At 38.7% G+C, this 20,744-nt stretch overlaps 1 protein-coding gene across 5 annotated transcripts in view; it reads right to left on the bottom strand.

Annotated features, from left to right (window-relative positions):
* FRY (FRY microtubule binding protein) overlaps nucleotides 1-20,744 on the bottom strand; it is a 316,921-nt gene that overhangs the window by 8,356 nt on the left and 287,821 nt on the right. For all 5 annotated transcript variants that reach the window (XM_087436226.1, XM_087436225.1, XM_014791263.2 and 2 more), the window contains exons 53-58: nucleotides 20,082-20,243; nucleotides 17,169-17,335; nucleotides 15,235-15,424; nucleotides 8,667-8,816; nucleotides 7,412-7,510; nucleotides 5,196-5,279 (exon numbers count right to left, since the gene is read on the bottom strand). In XM_087436226.1, the coding sequence (XP_087292352.1) occupies nucleotides 5,196-5,279; nucleotides 7,412-7,510; nucleotides 8,667-8,816; nucleotides 15,235-15,424; nucleotides 17,169-17,335; nucleotides 20,082-20,243 (852 nt within the window). The remainder of the gene's footprint in view (nucleotides 1-5,195; nucleotides 5,280-7,411; nucleotides 7,511-8,666; nucleotides 8,817-15,234; nucleotides 15,425-17,168; nucleotides 17,336-20,081; nucleotides 20,244-20,744) is intronic.

Here is a 20,744-nt window from a genome sequence, read left to right on the forward strand (position 1 = left end):
AACATTGTCTGTATACTCCCAAACAATTGTGAGCTATGACAAGTAATTTTAAGTTTTTTTCCCAGTAGACGATTTCTAAAAGTAATCTAGAACTGATGGTTAGTCTAGAATAATATAAATTTGTAACGGTGCCATGTTCAACTATAGCTACCATTTTTTTGTGTCACCGTATCATAACCACAGAATTGGTTTAAGGAAAGTTTGGGTATGTGGAAAGAGATAACCACAACCTGATAGAATATTTTTTAAAAAATCAATTTGGCCAATAAATCAATTTGGCCATTCCTAATTATGGGTCAATATATCTGGTTATGGATTTTCAAAATATTTAAGGACCTATCTAACTCAGTTTCTAATTCTTGACAACAAAAAACCCTCCTTTTAAAGCTCTTTCCAAAAAAATCTCTGGGTTATCATCAGTTTAATGTATTATACTTAACATAAGGTACAGTGCATAAAAAAATAAAACTATCAAATTATTTATTAGTATCTTCAAACATAAAGCATCACCACTAACAACCCCCACCCCTAACCCCCTGCCCCTGCCCTCCAAGGGTCTCTTCTTGCCTCACCTGTTACTAATACCATGTGGGTTTGGCACATTGATGACTACTGTATTATGTTTATTGAGTCGTTTTTTTGGACCCCGGGCATGAATACCTTTTAAAGCTTTGAAAGATAAATACCTTTAAGGCTGTGATATAGATTACATAACCTGAGGTATTCACTATTTTCAAGAAAACTTTAACTATGCCTAGAAGTTTTTATAACCAAAACTTACGTAGTGAAATACAGTGCCACACCAGAAAGGAGCACAGGGCCAGAGTCTTAAGTCTATATATACAGAATTTCCACTGTGAAGACTTTTTAGAAAATGTCAAATGTGATTGAAATGTTTAGTATGCACTTTAGCATATAACTGCTTCTACCATGGAATTCACTTTTCAGAAGCCTGGAATGAAGCAAGTGCTAAGTAAATTACATGGTCTTGTGTGAAGAAAACTACTATCTTTTTACTGTTTTCCAAAACAAGGTTGTAATCCAAGAAGGTCATCAAATCAGTTAAAGCAAAATCTTCTCTGTTCAATAAAGGCAAATGAGACTTTCTGACTCCAGCTTGGTGCTAAGGAATTTCATTGTCAATGAATTCCTCCCACTCAGCTCTCAGGGCACAAAACTGTGTTCCTTGGGAGATGGCCAACTTGACGCACAGCAGTTCTCAGCATCCTTCTTAAACTGTCCTTTTTAGGTAGGCTAGTCCAAGCCGCCTTGATATTTATTCTCTCAGAATCTTTCCCTAGACCACAGGCTGGGACCTAGTTTGTATTTAGAGCTCTAAAAATACAGTGAAAAATGCCTTTCTAGGGGGGCTATTTTATGGAAAATGTTAAAACTTCTTTTCCCCCCATGCTAATGTTTTTTCTGTATCCAGGTTTTAAAAATAATCCCTTTAGACATCTTTATAGACGTATCTATGTTTTGATAACTTAAACTTGTTTGGAAAATGTTGTGGGAATGTTACTGTTTTATTTGGTCATAAGAATTTTCTTCAAGCCCTGATATGGCTTGATTTATAAATTGGATTTAGAGGTATGTTTTCTCAAAATGAGAAAAACAGATCAAGAAACCAAGATGTTAAGAACTGAGCATAGACAGGGTAGCTTAAAAGCCCAGAATAATCTAATTCTTATTCATTAACAGTAGCATAGCCATTCTTGTTTCTCTATATTCTGCTCTGAAATGAGTGCTTTGCTTATGACTTAGCCAGTTAGGTAAAAATCTGAGAAATTTTCAACGACAGAAGATGAGCCAGAGTATACTATCTTAGCTATTATTTTTATCATGTTTAATCTCTGAAAGTCACTGGTTTAAACTAAATGGGATAAAATTTAGATAATCTAGCCTCAAGTTGAAGCTTCCCTACTCAAAAATACATAGATGCATGTAATCTCCTAAGCAGGTATGAAAAACATGTACTCACCTGTTGCTAATATCCCTTGGGTCTGGCATATTGATAACTATTGTATTATGTTTGTTGAGTAGTTTTTTTGGACCTTGGCCATGAATATTTTTCAAAGCTTTGAAAGATAAATACCTTTAAGCCTATGATACAGATTACACAGCCTGAGGCGTCTACTGTTTTCAAGGAAACTTTAACTTCAGCAGACATTTCTTTAGTCAATATAGAAAAGAGGATTCCTTATAGAAGAAAGACTGACTATAGCGGAAGGATGATGTTTAGCGGATTGTAATTTAACTGGAGAGACGTCTTATCCTGTTCAACACTTGTTCAATTTGTATAAGAACAGAGGTGTCAGGTTTCTCATTCATGGATTATGCAGGGTTAGGAAATACATAATTGAGAGGGTTAGTATCCAAAAAGACCCTAATAGTTGGAATGATGAATAAGATAAAATGTAGTAGGGCTAAATGTAAATTATTGTACTCGAGTCCAGAGTCAAATGTTTAAGTAGCACTCATAAATATCTGTAGAATTATGAGTGTGTCAACTAAAATCACTTATAACAAATGAAGTGGAAACATCTCCAGCTTTCCCAGGGCCAGCTCTGCAGAACTGGGGACATTCGCTGAGACCTACATTTCCGTTCACTTAAACTACGTAGTAGTAGCCACTTGAGAATGAATTCCACAGGAGATGGAGAGGTCAATGGAAACCAAAATCCTTAATTAGAAGCAGCAGTTTTAAGTCGTGAAGAGATTTGTCTCTCCTCTTGGTATGTGAGGGCTGAGAAAACACTGGAAAAGCAGTGTCTCCAAATGAGTGAGACACATGCAACTCACACTCCTTGTTTTACGTCCTATTGAGTGTATGCCGTGCCTTATTCTAGGAGAATTTGTACTGTAATCACCAAGAAGCCTAAATCATTTACTAATCAAGCCTGTCTTTTAAAAAAAGCCTTCCCTCAAAAATACTTCCCGACTATTAGAAGCACTTTTCTTAGAAACACCATTTGTTTTATTGTTTTGTACATGCATTGAGAATTCTCCTCCAACATACTGCTCTGTGAGCAAGTTCAGCAGACAGGTGCTTGGATCTTATATATGTAGAGATATTTCTCACATAGGCCAAGATTAACACTGCCATTTTTCTTGAAACACACAGCCCTCTCTTTCACTTCCTCATTTTGGGGCCTTAGGTTCAGAGACACATTTTTCTATTATAAGAAAAACACAATAGTCCAAGCAATGATTGGCACCTTGCTCTTGCCTTCAGTATTAGGAATTCGATGTGCAGTGAGGACGATGGAGAGCAGACCACAGGGGCAGCCGACATTCAGCTCTAGGTAATGGTTGCCACTTAGGAAGGCAGGCCCAGTGTTGCTAGCTTTTCTTTTCCAGAGACACCAGAAATCCTATTTTGGGTGTATGTGTGTATGTGAACAATTTTAATTTTTAAATGTTGGGTCAATTAAAAAAACACTGTACAAGCTTAATAAAACATGTCTGTGAATTGATTATAGCTTACAGGCCACCAGTGTGTAACCTTTCTTCGCTAATTTGATGTCATACAACTTCATGTTGAAAACAGAAGAAAAATCTGAAAATATTCAACACCTAGCAAAGAGTTATATTCTTTTACACAAACAATTCCACAGCAATTTCTCACTTACGTCACCTGTTAAGAATGACGAGAAATCAGCTACTGGCAAAGACCAGACCAGACTGGGTAGGGCTTGGGGGTGGGAAGACTTCACATGCCTCTTGGTACACGGTTGCTATCTCTGGCAGACCGATATCTCTAACTGCTCAAGAATTTACTTTGCTAGGTTTGGTAAGGTAAGTACTAATCCTTTCATAAAGTACATACTTCTTTGAAATAGAATATACATGTGTAATAATTATTGGCATATTAACTTTGCAATTGACATCCAGACATAGATTCAAGTTATAAGTTCACTTCCTATCCACATTCTATTGTCCCCATGCAAAGGGTGCTCAGAGTAATTGGCAACATCAAACTATTCCAGAAGACAGAGAACCTGACTAAAAAAAAGAGTTGGAGAGAATCACTTGAGGATAAGCAGTGCTCTGACGTCAAACATTTGTTGGATTTTGCTTTGGGATGGAAGACAAATGGTAGCTCTAATCAGCAAAATATCATCTTTACCAACTGAGGACATAAGATCAGTATTTAAGTGGAGTGACACCATCTTTTCTCCTCAAGGCCTACCTTAAAGATGATTTCTCATCCTCTGAAGGGTGCACAATCTGAAATGCTTTTCCAGTAGTGATGATGTGTAATTCCAAGGTAATACCTTCTCCACCTAGACCAGGCAGCAGCCTCCTAACCTGTCTTCCTTAATCCACTCTTGCCCACTTCCATAGTTTCCATAGCAGAGTGGGAGAGCCCTCATCTAATCATACCCACCTGTTAAAATTTTCACTTGCTTACCATTGCTGTTAAGATAAACACCCTCCATGGAGAAGCCTTCCCAGAACCACCCTCCACATCTGATCAGGTTCTCTTGCTATCTTCTTTCATAGCTTACTGTTCTTTCCTTTCCTTCATGGCACTTAGTGCAGTTTACACCTGTATAATTTTTTGATCAACATCTGTCTCCCTGACAAGATCAGAGGCTCCCTGAGAGCAGAGGCCTGTCTATCATTCACTGTTGTGTCCACCATGTGGGCCACAAAGGAGGCACTCAGTACGTAACTGCAGAATGAATGATTTTAATCTGTACACACTCTTCTGCCTAATTTCCTTTACAATGTGGCATACATTTACAAACCAGCTGGTGTGAGGTGTGTACTTAGAGCACTTCTAAAATGAGGAAAAAAATCTGTTTTAGAGCAATTACTGAAAGGTCAACAAAGACTTACTTTCTTCATTGAAGGAACTAAGTGGTTTAGTGAAGAATTAATGAAAATTGGTTTTATATTCTGAATGAAGAACAGATTTATTAGGAAATTATTAGTATAGTTAGTGTCCAGTAGAAATGTTATTTTTATACCTTTACTTTTCCAAAAAGAAGAAAACCCCCCCAAATCCCATCAGCACACAGTCATGCTTGGCTTGAACGTCATTCTGTCTTACTCTGTTGGTGTTGTGTGAATGTATGGGATGACTCATTCCGCCTCTTCCTTTCTCAAGTTCCATGCTTCTTGGGTGGATCAAAACCAACACACAATGTCAGAGTACAGAAAAGATAATTCTAACAGGCTTTTATTACCTTTTCTTCTGAGTCCCCTGGTTGACAAGTAATTACTCCATCTCTTGATCCTCCTGCAAATGTTGCCTTACAATTTGCAAGCCACTGTTGTCAGAAAGAGATACAGATGTAGGTAAATTCAGTGATGTCCGGAGAATATTTTTATCATCAGTTCTCGGGGAAAATCAATTAAGTTTCTCATCACAGTAAAATTAAATTTTGCTATAATGACTTTTTGAAAATCAGTTTTTTGATTAAAGATTAACAATTTGAAATTAAAATATCTATTTATATGGGTTCAGTGATGGTCATTTAAAAATATGATTTCAACATTGTGATACATTACACCGAAGAAGGGTTTCACCAGACCATCCCTAATTTATGTATAAATTAAAACGAATTTATATATGGTTAGAAACCTTTGATGTGATTAAGGTTAGGAGATAGGACCGGCACTTCCTCATGGGCTGGGTGACTCTGGACAATGCAGCCTGACTCACGGCACATCTACCTCTCTGTTAGGTTGAGGTGGCTTCTATGGGGCAGGTCTACTTCACTGTAACAAAGGCTATAATAATAATAGCTCAGCTATTTAGAGATTCTGCCAGTCTTAAGCATCTGTCTTAAGCATCTGGGATAGTAACTAAGACAGATGTGAAAAGGAACCTTTGGGCCGAAAACAATAATTTGAATAACAATAAACTGAAGAACTAAAATTCACACTTGACATTGAAAGACTGGTTTGTTCACCAACCAGAATGAAAGGATTACTTTTATTAACTGATGAGTGAGAAACTGGAAAACAATGATAGGGAAAGAGCCACAGAAACAGAAGACAAAGTGAATTGTTACAGAATGTCAGAACTCTTGTCCTAGGACAGGTCATGAGAAGATCAATAACAATAAAAAAACCAGTAACTTTACAATGAATCTCTTCTATGTATGAGGCACTGTGCTGGGCAGTTTACATATGTTATTTCTACGTTAAAGGCAATATTGTGTTGAGTTTGAGAGCATGAACCTTCGAATCCCACAGACCTGGGTTTCAGTACCACTCTTTACCTTTTTGCTAATGAGGATAATAATAGCAACTCCCAGGGTAGTTGTGAGCATTTAATGATTTAATTTAAGATATTTAACTCTTATCAGGTTGTGGATACATAGAAAGGACTCAGGAAATGAAAACTGCTATGACTATTATAATCGTTATATCCTTACAACAATTTTGCAAATTATCATTATCACTGTCTTATAGATGGTGAATCTGAGATGAGAGATGGTAAGTAATTTATTCAAGGTCACTAACCCTTAAGTAACTAAGCTGCGATTTGAACCCAAGTCTATCTGACTTCAAAATCCTCTTTCTGTAGTGCCTGGCATACTATAGGAAGTGCTCCACAGATATTGCACACGATTATTTGTAGGAAATCAGGGGTTTGCATGGATGGTTTCTGGATCACTTCTGTCTCTAATATTTTACAATCTAGAACTTTGAAGAAAGAAAAAAGTAAAGAGCAGGAGCTGAGGCCAAGAGAAGCCATGGGGACAGGGACAAATAGCTACCAAGAGTGGTTAAGAGGAGAGAGGTGAAATCCATCTCAACTAGTTTTGAGTCAGGCTGACACTGGAAGGAAGTGATTAATAATTTTAAGTCTCTGGGAAAAGAAAAGCTGTAACATTGATAAAGTGACATATCAAGCAGATACCCACTTTTTCCAATTCCTTAGTAGGGAAATTATGAGGCTAAAAATGAAAGCTGAAAAATTTCTCTTTTGTAGATACCACTTAATTTTTTTTGTGAGGAAGATCGGCCCTGAGCTAACATCTGCCAATCCTCCTCTTTTTGCTGAGGAAGACTGGCCCTGGGCTAAGATCCATGCCCATCTTCCTCCACTTTATATGGGACGCCGCCACAGCATGGCTTGACAAGCGGCGCGTCGGTGCACACCCGGGATCCGAACTGGTGAACCCCGGGCCACCGCAGCGGAGCACGTGCACTTAACTGCTTGTACCACCGGGGCTGGCCCCTGTAGATAATATTTTTATATAAGCCATACGATTGACAGTTCTACCACCATTAAATTGGAATTGTAAGCCCTAACAAAGGAATAGATGAAGTCTCTCTTCTGTTCCCAAAAGAGCTTCTCTTAGGTTAATCACAACACATCCCAAGAGCTCAATGTTTGGGTTCATTTAGTTTTAACTGAACTTATATGCACAGAAACACAAAAGCTTACTGAGAGAGTGGCCTCTTTTCTGTTGTTGTAGGTATCCAAATATTCTTGGAGTTCTAAAACACTGAACTTGAGCTTGTCCAGAAGTCCACAAGAAAGGAGCTAAAGACAGGAAAATAATTTGTATTAAAACAACTAGAGAGATACCAAGACAAAGGCATGGCTACACAAATAGAAAAGTATATTTAGAAGTAGTGTAAAGTAGGGAGCAGTGGCATCCATTTTAATAAGCTGTGAAATTGGTAATTTTGCTCCACTCTCAGCTGTAATTGTAACTGAATACTAGCTTGCTAATCCAAATATGCTATGAAAATATTCATGTTTTCCCATATCAGTATAGACAGACAAATCTTAACAAGTAGTATTCCATAGAAGCCCACATGAAGATATATCCGTTTCATGCATGAACTCTAGTATCTTCATCTAGTAATACTCCAAGTAGTGTGAAGACAGATCTCCAAGTAGACTTTCAAACTGATTTTGTATTTAATCTGTACTTTAAATCACTTAAGATAGAATGATTTCTCATACTGTATTTCTTGCTACAAGACAGCCAACCATCAATCAAGTTTTTGGAAAGACTGACTCTTCAGAGGCTTTTAAAATCAAAGCACATCCTCATTGGTTCTGAACTGTGGTTATTAGTCAGCATATGAGGTGGTTCTGTGATATGCGTGGGGGATGTCAAGAAAGGCAACACACGCCTCCTACTATCAAAGAGTTGCAGGGTTAGAGTTATATTCATAAAGTCGCGACTCAGCAGTCAGCCAGAGACTGTTTTAATCATCCTTTAAACTCATCATTTGCAGTTTGGGCTGGATGAATCTATGCAGAGGGCAATCAGTCTCTATTTGAGACTTGGGAGTGGGGAAACTGATGACATGTTGCCCCTGGAGACCCATCTGGCTGGCCAGCCTGGCATGGTGGGGACTGGCTAGGTCAGCCCTGGGTGGTTAGCTCACCATATTCACAGCTGTCAAAGTCAGAATCATCGAAGAGAGGTGCCAAGGACACGGAGCGAGCACAGAGGTAGATTTTTCTCCTGATTCTCTGAAATGAGTTTGCCTTGGTCTGGGCTGGCAACGTATAGTCATTACAGTGCAGGCTCAGGCCTTTGGGAGTCATGTCACAACACAGGGCTGCCTTGCAAGCACCGAAAGTGTCTTTAAAACAAACCACAACACAAAGAAGCTTCCCTGAAGTTCCACAGCATAAGCTGGGCAGTCCATTCACACCAGGGCAGGACTGGGATACTCACAGTCTCCGCATCCACGAAAAGTGTCGGGCATTCAGAGCAGGAGGTGAGCATCTGGGAAGAGCTAACAAACTTGGATCCGATTCCCCGGAGGTTATCTCCAAGGTAACTGGCTGCATCACAGGTCAGGAAGCAGAACCTTTTCTGAATATTCTGCAAGGCAAGATAATTACCGTTGGTAAAGGCCAAATTTTAACTTCTGTACTAGAAAAAACTATTTTTTTAATCTTTATAAAATATCAAATGAGCATGGGTCCTCAGTGTAGGGGGGAATAGAGAGCACAGTGAATGTTTGTGTTAAGTCAACTAAATAATCACCCAGTATGGACAAAGTTTCTTCCTAAAATTTCATTTCCCAATGTGTGGATGCTCATATAATCTTTTAAATAAATGCTGCTTTTCTTTTTGCTGATGGCCAGTGCCAGTCAGCAGCTTGAGTCCTCCTAGCTTGTTCATCTGATCAGTGAGCAGTTACTGAGATTACTTCAATGCCGGTGAGACAAAAAAGGTCGCGAGATGTAACTCCTTTCTGTTTCCCAAGATCAGAGCTCCCAGAGACAAGGCACTGAACTAGTGCCATTTGTGCCTCTGAAGAATGAGAGTAAACGCTACACAGGACCTAGAATGACATCTCCCTCTGAGAGCATGTCTGATCTGGTGCTGTAACTCTGTCCTATAGCTTTGCATACATCAACTCATTAATCCTGACAATCAGGTGAAGAAACTGAGGTTAAGAGACGTTAAATGACTCACTTGAGGTCATGCAACTAGTAAGTGATAGAGAAAGGATGAGCCTGACTCCAAAGTTCACATTCCTTCTGAAAATCTACAATGCTTCCTAAAAGTTACTGTTCCTCCTGTACTGCCTGAGGGAAAAAAACACTATTAGGAAGAATCTGATTCACTGTGCCTGTGTTAGTGCCAAAATAAGAACATTTTTAGTTCTAAACTTACAACGCACAATAAAAAGAACAAAATATTTAACCAAAAAAATAATTCCAGTCCTAGGTATTGGCTTTCCCGAAAGAGATGTTATACCCTTTGAGCTGTAGAACCTAATCCGTGAGAAATTCTCTCTGCCCTGTTATGAGGAAATTAGCATGTCCCCCAAACAACGGCACACTTTTGTTGATTGATATATCTTTATGGTGTTAAGTTAGTTTTATATGCAATTAAATAAAATACAAAAAAAAAAAGCTCCAAACCAAAAACAAAAACCCTAAAACCTGACAGAATGTTAGAGCTGAAAGGAATGGTAAATGCCATGTCTACCATCACCCAGCTAGTTGAGTGGCAGAGCTGGGACTAGGATTCAGTTTCCCCAAATACTTTGGGTTCTTTCCATCTTACCTAAGGATAACGTGAGATCTAGGTTTATTTTTTATTGTACTGAGAAGCTAGATCTGTCAGGGAACTTTAGAGCCACATATAAAGGCAGGTGATATTTAGGAGATATAAATTCAGTTTTGTCCTCACCTGACCTCCATATAAACATGTCATATAATTTGGTGGCACTGTGTGATAAAATGACAATATTCTAACACAAGGGCAGCAGGGAGGAAATATAATGACTGAAGTACTTGGAAAGATGTCTACACTAGACTAACAGAAACCATTTTCTTGTTTTTAAAACCAAATTATTTTTGCAATTACCTCCTCTCTACCCATTCCAAAATGCAACCAAATACAGGGAAACATGGTGTTCAGACTCACATGAAAATGTTGGAAAACAGTCAACAGACATGGCGAGGACATGACAAGAGATTAGTAGACTGCATATCTGAAATGTATTTCATTTCTAGCATATTTGTTAATACCTATTTTGCTACTAGTATTTCTCTCAATCATATAGCATTTGATGATAGTTGAGAAAGTTCTTAAGGCTAAATATAATATTAAAAAAAAAGAAATTGAAGAAGACACAAAGAAATGGAAAGATATTCCGTGCTCTTGGATTGGAAGAATTAACATAGTTAAGATGTCCATACTTCCTAAAGCCATCTATAGATTCAATGCAATCCCTATCAAAGTTCCAACAACATTTTTCACAGAAATAGAACAAAGAATCCTAAAATTCATATGGAACAACAAAAGACCCCAAATAGCTAAAGGAATCCTGAGAAAAAAGAACAAAGCTGGAGGTATCACACTCCCTGATATCAAAATATACTACAAAGCTATAGTAACCAAAACAGCATGGTACTGGCACAAAAACAGACACACAGATCAATGGAATAGAATCGAAAGCCCAGAAATAAACCCACACATCTATGGACAGCTAATCTTTGACAAAGGAGCCAAGAACATACAATGGGGAAAAGAAAGTCTCTTCAACAAATGGTGTTGGGAAAACTGGATAGCCATATGCAAAAAAATGAAAGTAGATCCTTACCTTACACCATACACAAAAATTAACTCCAAATGGATTAAAGACTTGAATGTAAGACCTGAAACTGTGAAAGTTCTAGAAGAAAACATAGGCAGTACGCTCTTCGACATCGGTCTTAGCAACATCTTTTCAAACACCACATCTGACCGGGTAAGAGAAACAATAGAAAAAATAAACCAATGGGATTACATCAAACTAAAAAGCTTCTGCACAGCAAAGGAAACCATCAACAAAGCGAAAAGACAACCTAACAATTGGGAGAAGATATTTGCAAACCATACATCTGATAAGGGCTTAATCTCCAAAATATATAAAGAACTCATGCGTCTCAACAGCAAAAAAACTACCAACCCAATTAAAAAATGGGCAAAAGACCTGAACAGACATTTCTCCAAAGAAGATATACAGATGGCCAACAGACACATGAAAAGATGTTCAAAATCACTAACTATCAGGGAAATGCAAATCAAAACTACAATGAGATATCACCTCACGCCTGTCAGAATGGCTATAATTAACAAGACAGGAAACAACATGTGTTGGAGAGGATGTGGAGAGAAGGGAACTCTCATACACTGCTGGTGGGAGTGCAAACTGGTGCAGCCACTATGGAAAACAGTATGGAGATTCCTCAAAAAATCAAGGATAGAACTACCATATGATCCAGCTATTCCACTGTTGGGTATTTATCCAAAGAACTTGAAAACACCAATTTGCAAAGGTACATGCACCCCTGTGTTCATTGCAGCCTTATTCACAATAGCCAAGACTTGGAAGCAACCTAAGTGCCCATCAAGGGACGAATGGATAAAGAAGCTGTGGTATATATACACAATGGAATACTACTCAGCCATAAGAAATGACGAAATCCAGCCATTTGTGACAACATGGATGGACATTGAGGGTATAATGCAAAGTGAAATAAGTCAGAGGGAGAAGGCCAAATACCGTATGATTTCCTTCATTAAGTAGTAGATAATAACAACAATAAACAAACACATAGGGACAGAAATTGGATTGGTGGTTACCAGAGGGGAAGGGGAGGGGGAGGGTGAAAGGGATAATTCGGTACATGTGTGTGGTGATGGGTTGTAATTAGTATTTTGGTGGTGAACATGATGTAGTCCATGCAGAAATAGAAGTACAATGATGTACACCTGAAATTTTTGCAATGTTATAAACCAATGTTACTGCAATAAAAAAAAAAAAAAAAAAATTCATAAAAAAAAAAAAAAAAAAACCAAAATAGGAGGTACATATTATTAGTATTATTATTATTATTGCAGATAAGCTCCAAAGGGATTGATCTAATACACTGATGAAAAACAAATCCAAATCCAAATGTGCCCCCACGACCCAGCCCCACCTCCCGGCTCATGTTACAACCTCTTGGTCCACTGCATTAAGTCAGAGCTGTATGTTTAAGGTCTCCACTGGGGGAAAAAAAAAGATTTCCATCCATTCTTCATACATTTACCGAGCATCTATTGTGTGTGAGCAACTGTGCCAGCTGCTGGGGAATCAAAGTAAGACACCGTTACCTGCCCTCTCCAGGGGAGATCGACACCTAGACAAGCAATTCTAATAGAGTGTGACAAGTAGAACATGCCAACTACCATGTGAGGGGATCCCAGGTAACAGGAAGGGAGAAAGAAGTAAACGAGGCTTCACTCACTGAAGTGACATCCAATCAGGGATATGCACGTAATTGGGAGTACAATTGAGGGACAAGAGATGACTATTCTAGGCAGAGGGAAAACTATTGCTCAGAACCATAAAATTGAGCATGAATAGTCTAGCAACTATAATAAGAAAAACTTACAACAGCCAAATTTAAATATGTATTATTAACCATTATTTTAAAATAGACTTTAGAACAACATAAATAATAAACTACTTTGCTCCTGAATGCTTAACAATACCTCAAACAGTAGCGTGTTTCTGGAATACTTACCTTTCAGCAAACAATTGTTTTCTGTCTTAAGCCTAACAGCCTCTCCAGCCCCCAGTTAGTCCCAGACACAACCTTAGTTGGTCTGTTCAACTTTCTAATAGGTTTCACTAAAAGTAAATTGAAAAACCTGAGAGAGCAGCACAAATTACACTCGAAGTGAGAAACCATAGCTATTAGTACTCTTGGTATATAATTCTCCAAAAATTGGTCATAAGAGCCTACAGGCTCAAAAACATAGTTTACTTTTATATTAACTAAACTGTAGCTTCCTGAATTTGAAATTATTTAAGGCAGATGATCCCAGTTTTTTCCTTTTGCACTTTTTATATAATTCCTTAGTTTCCTGCCTTCCCTTCTGCCATGGCCCTTCCTAAAGGTGATTAGAGGGCCCCATCCCTCAGTCCAACCAAGTTATTTTCCCTCTCTTATGATATACTCAACAGAACTCAACCTCTAAAACATTTAACAGAATTCTAACTTGTCTGTCCATTCATTCATCCAACATTCGAGTCTTTTCAAAGTTGGAACTACATAGTTCCTTTCCATTTTTTTCTGTGTATTTTCAGTGGCTGTTTTGTGAGTTATTAAAAATAAAGTTTAGGGGCCGGCCTGGGGGAGTAGCGGTTAAGTTCGAGTGCTCTGGTTCCGTGGCCCGGGGTTTGCAGGTTCGGATCCTGGGTGCGGACCGATGCACCACTTGTCAAACTATGCTGTGGCGGCATCCCATATAAAGTAGAGGAAGATGGGCACAGATGTTAGCACAGGGCCAATCTTCCTCAGGAAAAAGAGGAGGATTGGCAACGGATATTAGCTCAGGGCTAATCTTCCTCACAAAAAAAGTTTAGAAAAATGCTGAAAGAAAAGCATTTTCATTATAGGAAAATAGGAACTTGAAAGAAAGTAAAATGAAGAAAATAAAAAACATCCATAATCTCATCACCCCGAGAAAACTACAATGAAATGCTAGTGTATAATCTTCACTCTTTTCTAGGCATTAAAAAAATAAAAATAAAAAAGGAGCAGTATTCTACATACTGTTTTTTTTAAACTAGTTTTCTCTTAAACTACATGGTAACCATGTTTCCATGTCGTAAATCTTCACCTATAACCTCATATATATATATATATCGATATATATATATATATAGCTGAGTATTATTCCCAGCATTGCTATTTTCTCAGTCAATTTCTGCTTCAAACACAGCACACAGGGCTGTTAACTCCGATGATGTTTGAAGCCCTTCAGAGTTTCTTCATAACAAGGCATGGTTCTCTCTTCTTTTGCTGCCTCCCACCCTTGCCACACTTACCCCAAAACACACTTATAACAACTGAACTAAAGAGATAGAGGGAGCTTGACTTCTGATTGGTGGTTGAAAGTTTATTTTTATGCCTGCCTGTCTGTTGGTTGTGCAAATTCCTGTCAGTTCCTCTATGTGTCTTGCTCTCACCTTTTAGTCTCCAAATTTCATCAATTGATTGGCAGTTTAGTAGTTGTTGTAAGTGTGTTCCGGGGTAACAGGTGAAATCAGAAGGTGTCCACACATGAGATGCTACATAGAGCTGTGTGTGCAAGATGTCACAGGTGCCTGGCTGAGGGGTTGAAATCCAGCCTGCCATGTTTAGGACTGGAACCCTCTGGAGGAAGGGATGTTTGTTTCCAAATTGCACAAAGACACTGTGTGGACCAGCCGGGCTGTGGTTCACACAGGAGAAGCAAAGAATGACCTTGCGTCTGTTCAGAAGCAGCAGGGGAGTAAGCAAGAGTTCATGGTTACAGCTGGCGTGTTTAAAGAATTCACAGTGGGGGAAAAAAGATAAAAGACAAGGAAAGGAAAAACACAAATAATGAATTAAAAAAAGAGATACAGGAGAGGTCTAAGAGGAAAGAAGAGATGGAGGACAGGCCTGGCAGAAGATATCACGTAATGGTCCTGATGTCATGGTTGCGTAGGATTGATGACATCAGTAAAGGCCAGAATGGCAGAAGTGAATGATACATCATGGCAGCCTGAATCATTTGAGGGCAACATCTTCACAATACCACTTTGAGAAGGTTGAGTAGATTAAGGTTGAATGGAAGAAAGGATAAAGTCAGAGGACATTGAAGGATGTTTGGAGGAGAAAATAGCATAAACCCAGAACTAAACAACAACCGCTTTTTAAATTAGAAGCTAGCTGGCTCCCATAAGAGACTAAGTCCTCTGAGCTTCTAGTGAACACCGCACCTTAAACAAGGAGGAGAACACATGAAACGTATACACAGCACAGGAGCCGTCTGAGTCGCACATGAGCTGGTTGATGTGGCTGCGCCAGGCTTCCTCTGCATCATCACAGGCCGTGGGCTGAAATGCAGCAAGGATGGCCGAGAAGAAGGGCGAGGGAGGGGGAGAGACTCCCCTGTCACCTTCTCCAAAGCTGTAAAAAATGAAAACGACTTTGTCAAGAAGTGATGTCTTTCTCATCCTTCACCGGGTTGTCTAAGTTCTAACCCTGATTTCTCCTCCTGAGGTAGCCCATTCTGCCCACTCCTCCATCTGAAGTTGCCTAGGGAACCTGGCTTTTATTCAGAGGTCTCCAGGATTCTTTTTTTTTTTTTTTTTTATAATTTTATTTATTTATTTTTCCTCTAAAGCCCCGGTAGATAGTTGTATGTCATAGTTGCACATCCTTCTAGTTGCTGTATGTGGGACACGGCCTCAGCATGGCCAGAGAAGCGGTGCCTCAGTGTGTGCCCGGGATCTGAACCTGGGCCGCCAGCAGCAGAGAGCATGCACTTAACCGCTAAGCCACGGGGCCGGCCCTCCAGGATTCTTTTTTGATTCTAGAAAATAGAATAAAAATCAAGGGCCGGCCCCGTGGCTTAGCGGTTGAGTGCGTGCGCTCCGCTGCTGGCAGCCCGGGTTCGGATCCCGGGCGCGCACCGACGCACTGCTTCTCTGGCCGTGCTGGGGCCGCGTCCCACATGCAGCAGCTAGAGGGATGTGCAGCTGTGACATACAACTATGTACTGGGGCTTTGGGGGAAAAATAAATAAATAAAATCTTTAAAAAAAAAAAAAAAAAAAAAGAATAAAAATCAAAATAGAATCAAAATTTCACCTCTAGAATTTCTGTGATTCCTCCAATTCTGATTTCCTTTATACAGATTCAGTACCTCTTTTAGCCTTCAGCAATTGTCTCTTACTTTCCTTACTGGCCATTCCTCAGACACAGTATTACTTTCTATGCTTTGGCACTTTCATTTTTCACTATGAAAAATTATAACATAAATTTTGAATCTTTTAACTCTTTCTTTGTGGACGGAGAGTATTAATGAGTACATGTGCACAAATGCCCAGAAGAAAAGGGTGGAGGGAGGAAAGGAAATGAAAAGAGAAATACAGGGTGAGAGAGCAGAACGAAGAGAGGAGAGAGAATGAACAAAAAGTGAACAGTCAAGTTCTTCTCTAGGGATTACCTGAAGCTTTTTCTTTGATGGACAGAAACTGGTCCCCATAACAGAAAGCCTTTGTCTAGCCATATCAAGAGCTTTTACCTAGTTCTTATTTTCAACATTCAGAAGAGTGATTTTGGGATTTTGACTTTCTTCTCCTGAAGTAAATCTGTAGCCTTATTGTAGATTTATTTAATGTGGCATTTATTCTAGATGCCACATTAGTGTTTTTATCTATTCCTCTTTATATTTCTTCCCATTTGTCTTCTCTAACTATATCTCACTAGTCTCAGAAATATCAGCCACTAGGCTGAAAGACACCACTTAAAAAAAAGAGTAGGTATTTAGTTTATAAAGAACCTCTTGTTTGGTCTGTTAACTCAAAATAGAAAGAACTCCTCGTTCCCAAGCCTTGCCAGTCTTGCTTATCCTCAAAGCTTACAAGGCCTGGACCGTGTCCCCAGGCTCCTCTTTGGCTTTTTGTGTCACTCTATGGCTTTATGAGTTCCTACGTAAGTACCCTTTTGGGTTTCACATAAGGCCCTATGCTGGGGTTGGATGATCCCAACCTCCTGAGAGCCCTCCAAGTTATATGTCAATTTGGATGCCTTCATTAGAAAGTCCCCTCCCAGGCGTGCAAGTGTGATATATAACTTGAGTTAGAGTGAATGCAACACAGTGTGCCACGTGTGCTTGCACCACTCGTGTCCACCAAGGGCTCCTTTACCTTGCAAGGGTATACTCGTCCAGGGCTCGATTGCCTTTTTCTTCTGCCTCAGTCATATCCAGGCTAAAGCTATCGCTGCATTCGAAAGTTGCGGGGAGTTCATTGATGGAACTGGAAAGATCATCCTCATGCACGGTGGTGTCTTCTTCCTCCTGGACAGCTTCAGCCTGGAAGAATACAAAGAGGAAAGGATCCCCTCAATATGTAAGAATATATATAGGAAAATCCATTTAACTAAAGGAAAAATAAAAGAGACAAATCCTGAGAGTGATAGAAATTGAGGGCATTTGTTTTCTAGCTGCGATATAGTCTATTTCTATAACTGGACTCAGGAATTCTCTGAAGTACTGCTCATTCTTTATCTTCTTTTCAGTCTTTTACACAACAGTTTCCAAAGAGGCTCTCAATAGATTACCATACTTGACCCATGCTTATAGGGTATAAGTGCTAGACTTGGAAAAGACCATAGAGACCCCCTGGTCCAACCTCCACATTTTATACATGAGGAAATGGATGCTCCACGTGGGAAAGGGACTTGCCTAATATGAGGTGGATAATCAGAGCTGGTGCTGGGAGTAGACACACACCACCTTTGGATTCAGACTCTTTCCATTGTATAACCCCAGCCTTCTAAAACAAGCCTATCCAGAGTTAACTTTTCAATATAGAATCCCTTACCTATAGAAACTAGAATTTAGAATCATCAGTGACTGGCATAGTAGATGCTCAAGAAATATCTGCAGTGTGCATGAGTGATCTATAGTTATTCACTGAGTCTGCCATGTTGATAGGCCTCTCCATACTGAAAATCTTCTAAGAGCCACTCACATATATGCTTTACTCTTGGGTATATACCTTGAAGATAATAGATATGAGAGGCTGCTCTCATGTGGCTATAAATTGTAGACTGAGCAGTGAAATGAAAGGGCTGTAGGTAAGGCAGAGCTGGGATCGGTGAAGGGCAGGAAAGAGACATAGCGAGTAAAATGGAAAAAGAGGCTGGGCTTGAACTTGGGCCAGGGGGAAATCAGCTGGAGAACTGATTGTTCTTTATGAGAGGAAGGAAGGCAGCTGGGTTACAGACCAGAAGAGGAGGGAAGAAATTACACGTACATGTTTCAGTGAGTCATTTTCTTAAAACAAAAACAAAATCAAGGCAAAATAGAAATACATATGAATTAGAGCGTTATCATGGGTTAACATCTGGCCACCCAGTTAGTAATATTTTGAATCAAGGATTAATACGGAAATTAACAGGAATGTTTAAAGATATGTTAGGGAAACAGGATATCTCATGTCTTTGAAGGAATTGCTCGTAAATACTGAGTTTCAGAGGCTTATCCATCTCTGCTCCTTCCTGCTTTTTAAAACTACAGTGGTACCAACGAGACTGGCCACTGGTGACTGGTCTGGGTTATCACTGTACATAAACGTAATCTGTTAGGGGAGGGTTGAGTTCTTATAAAAATATCTTTCATTTTCTCTTTCTGACATCATAGATATATCAAACACTGCAGAAATACAGCTCATGTGAAAAACAGAGATAGCTTTTTTGAAATTAGACTCAACCTTTCCTTGATAGAATTAGATGATTTCTGTATGAGTCCACAAAAATATTACTACTTAGGCAATGCTTTCTATGAGAAATCTATACAATTTAGCATTCAAATAGAACAGTTGAGAAAAATGACTATTCTAAGACTGAGAAAGATCAAATGCTAATAACTTCACATTTATTTTGTGATGTCCTTTCCATGAAATTTAATTTCTTAATCTTAGGATTCTGGCATTTTAATATCAGACAAGTTTCCTTTCTGGCCCTTTTTTGGCTAAAAAAGGACTCCGAAAACTCTAAGAATCCTGATCATAGTCCCTTTGCAGTGGGGCAATCTTAGAAATATTCTTTAAGCTTCAGTCTTTTTAGGTGATTGCAATTTGATTGGTTGCCCTTGGTTTAAAGTACATAGATTTTCCTAGATCTCAGACCTGTTGTTAGTGTACTGTAAAAGAATACAGAATAGCTAGTGTTATATTGTTTTCCATTAGAAGAAATATCAGAAAGAATATAATTTTATACATTTTTTTCTATTTTATTTTCTCTTTCGGACTTACACTACCATAACCAAACTCAGGATAAAGAAAACTTTATCCTAACACCAATAGGTTATTTCAGAATTTCTAATATAAGAAAATAAAATTCTATACTGATGGGAATATATGTGAGCACATATGTGAACACAGTGTGGGAGTGAATGTTTTATGGATAGGATATTTATGGAAATTTTGATAAAATAAACTTTAAGTGAAATATACACTGTAAGATTTCTTTTAAGCGGACCTTTTAAATATGAAAATTGTATCCATTACTTACTTTTCTCCTCAGTCTGGCCAGGACAGTTTTGTGCAAATCTGGCATGATACTGTGATTGACATTGAAAATTTCATATGCCAAAAAGCAAGAATCGAATCAATGTACAAATTGTATAATTGGTTCCTACATAGGAAAAAATTTCCCCAGATACATGCATACACCCACACCTCACTTAGCATATTGTTCTATAAAAGTCATGACAAAGAACAGCAGTTTGCCAGTCACAGCGATCTCAGAATACACCAGTTTGTTTTACCATTAATCAGCAATGTTCAAGCCATATGGAAAATGCAAAATGGTTCATTTAAAGAAATCCTGAAATCAGATTTCTTTCAACCAACAAGAAGATGGCTGCTTAAGTTTGTGAGGGTAAAACAACTTCAAAACATAGGCTCAGGTGCACAAACTCAATTATTTCAAAAAAGTAAGAAAGAAAAAGATAAAGATAGTCCCTCCACTTATAACTCCCTAAGATTTCTAAGAAAATTGGAAGTACTTTTTCTTTAAGAAAACTACAATCATAATTGCCAAAATCTCTTTACCTTTGAACCCTCAGAAATCTGAAGATTATTCATATCAGGCAAAGAAGCGTCAAAGCTAGCCATTCTGCTGTTAAAGGAATGAGGATCAGCAGGGGTCATGTCGCAGGCTGTAGTGAGCGATTCCATGGGGTTAGCCTCCTCAGAAGGAGAGAGAGTCATGATCTGTTGAGAAAGCAAAGGAAATAAAACATAGTGTGAAGTTTCTTTAAAAGCTCTAATTATTCGTTACATAAGAGTACAAACCATTGTACAAGCTAGTTGTTGGTCGACAGGTATTGTTTAACGTACATATTTCACTGTTATTAGAACTAAACATAGCAGCTGGCAATCGGGTCTTATGGCACAGCACTCTACAACACGAACCCATATTTTCAGGTAACCACATCAAAATGTCTGTCTATTTCCCAAAACTTCAGATGTCTGAGGAATTTTTAGACAATATTCCAGCATAATAAAAGTTATTTGGGGAAAATCTAGGCCTTAGCAGATTCGATGGCGCTCAGGGCTCATAACAAATCGCCAGCATTTGTTTCTATTTGCAACCTACAGAGATGAGGCCAGTAGAATCAGTTAGACACCACCTGACATTTCAGATTTTAGTTTAGCAGCCGTGGAAAGTTTCTTTAGCTGCAACTGGAAACCGCATGACTGCTTTAATTACAA

Source organism: Ceratotherium simum, chromosome 10, assembly GCF_057802395.1.
Source record: "Ceratotherium simum simum isolate JZ-2026a chromosome 10, ASM5780239v1, whole genome shotgun sequence".
NCBI lineage: Eukaryota > Metazoa > Chordata > Mammalia > Perissodactyla > Rhinocerotidae > Ceratotherium > Ceratotherium simum.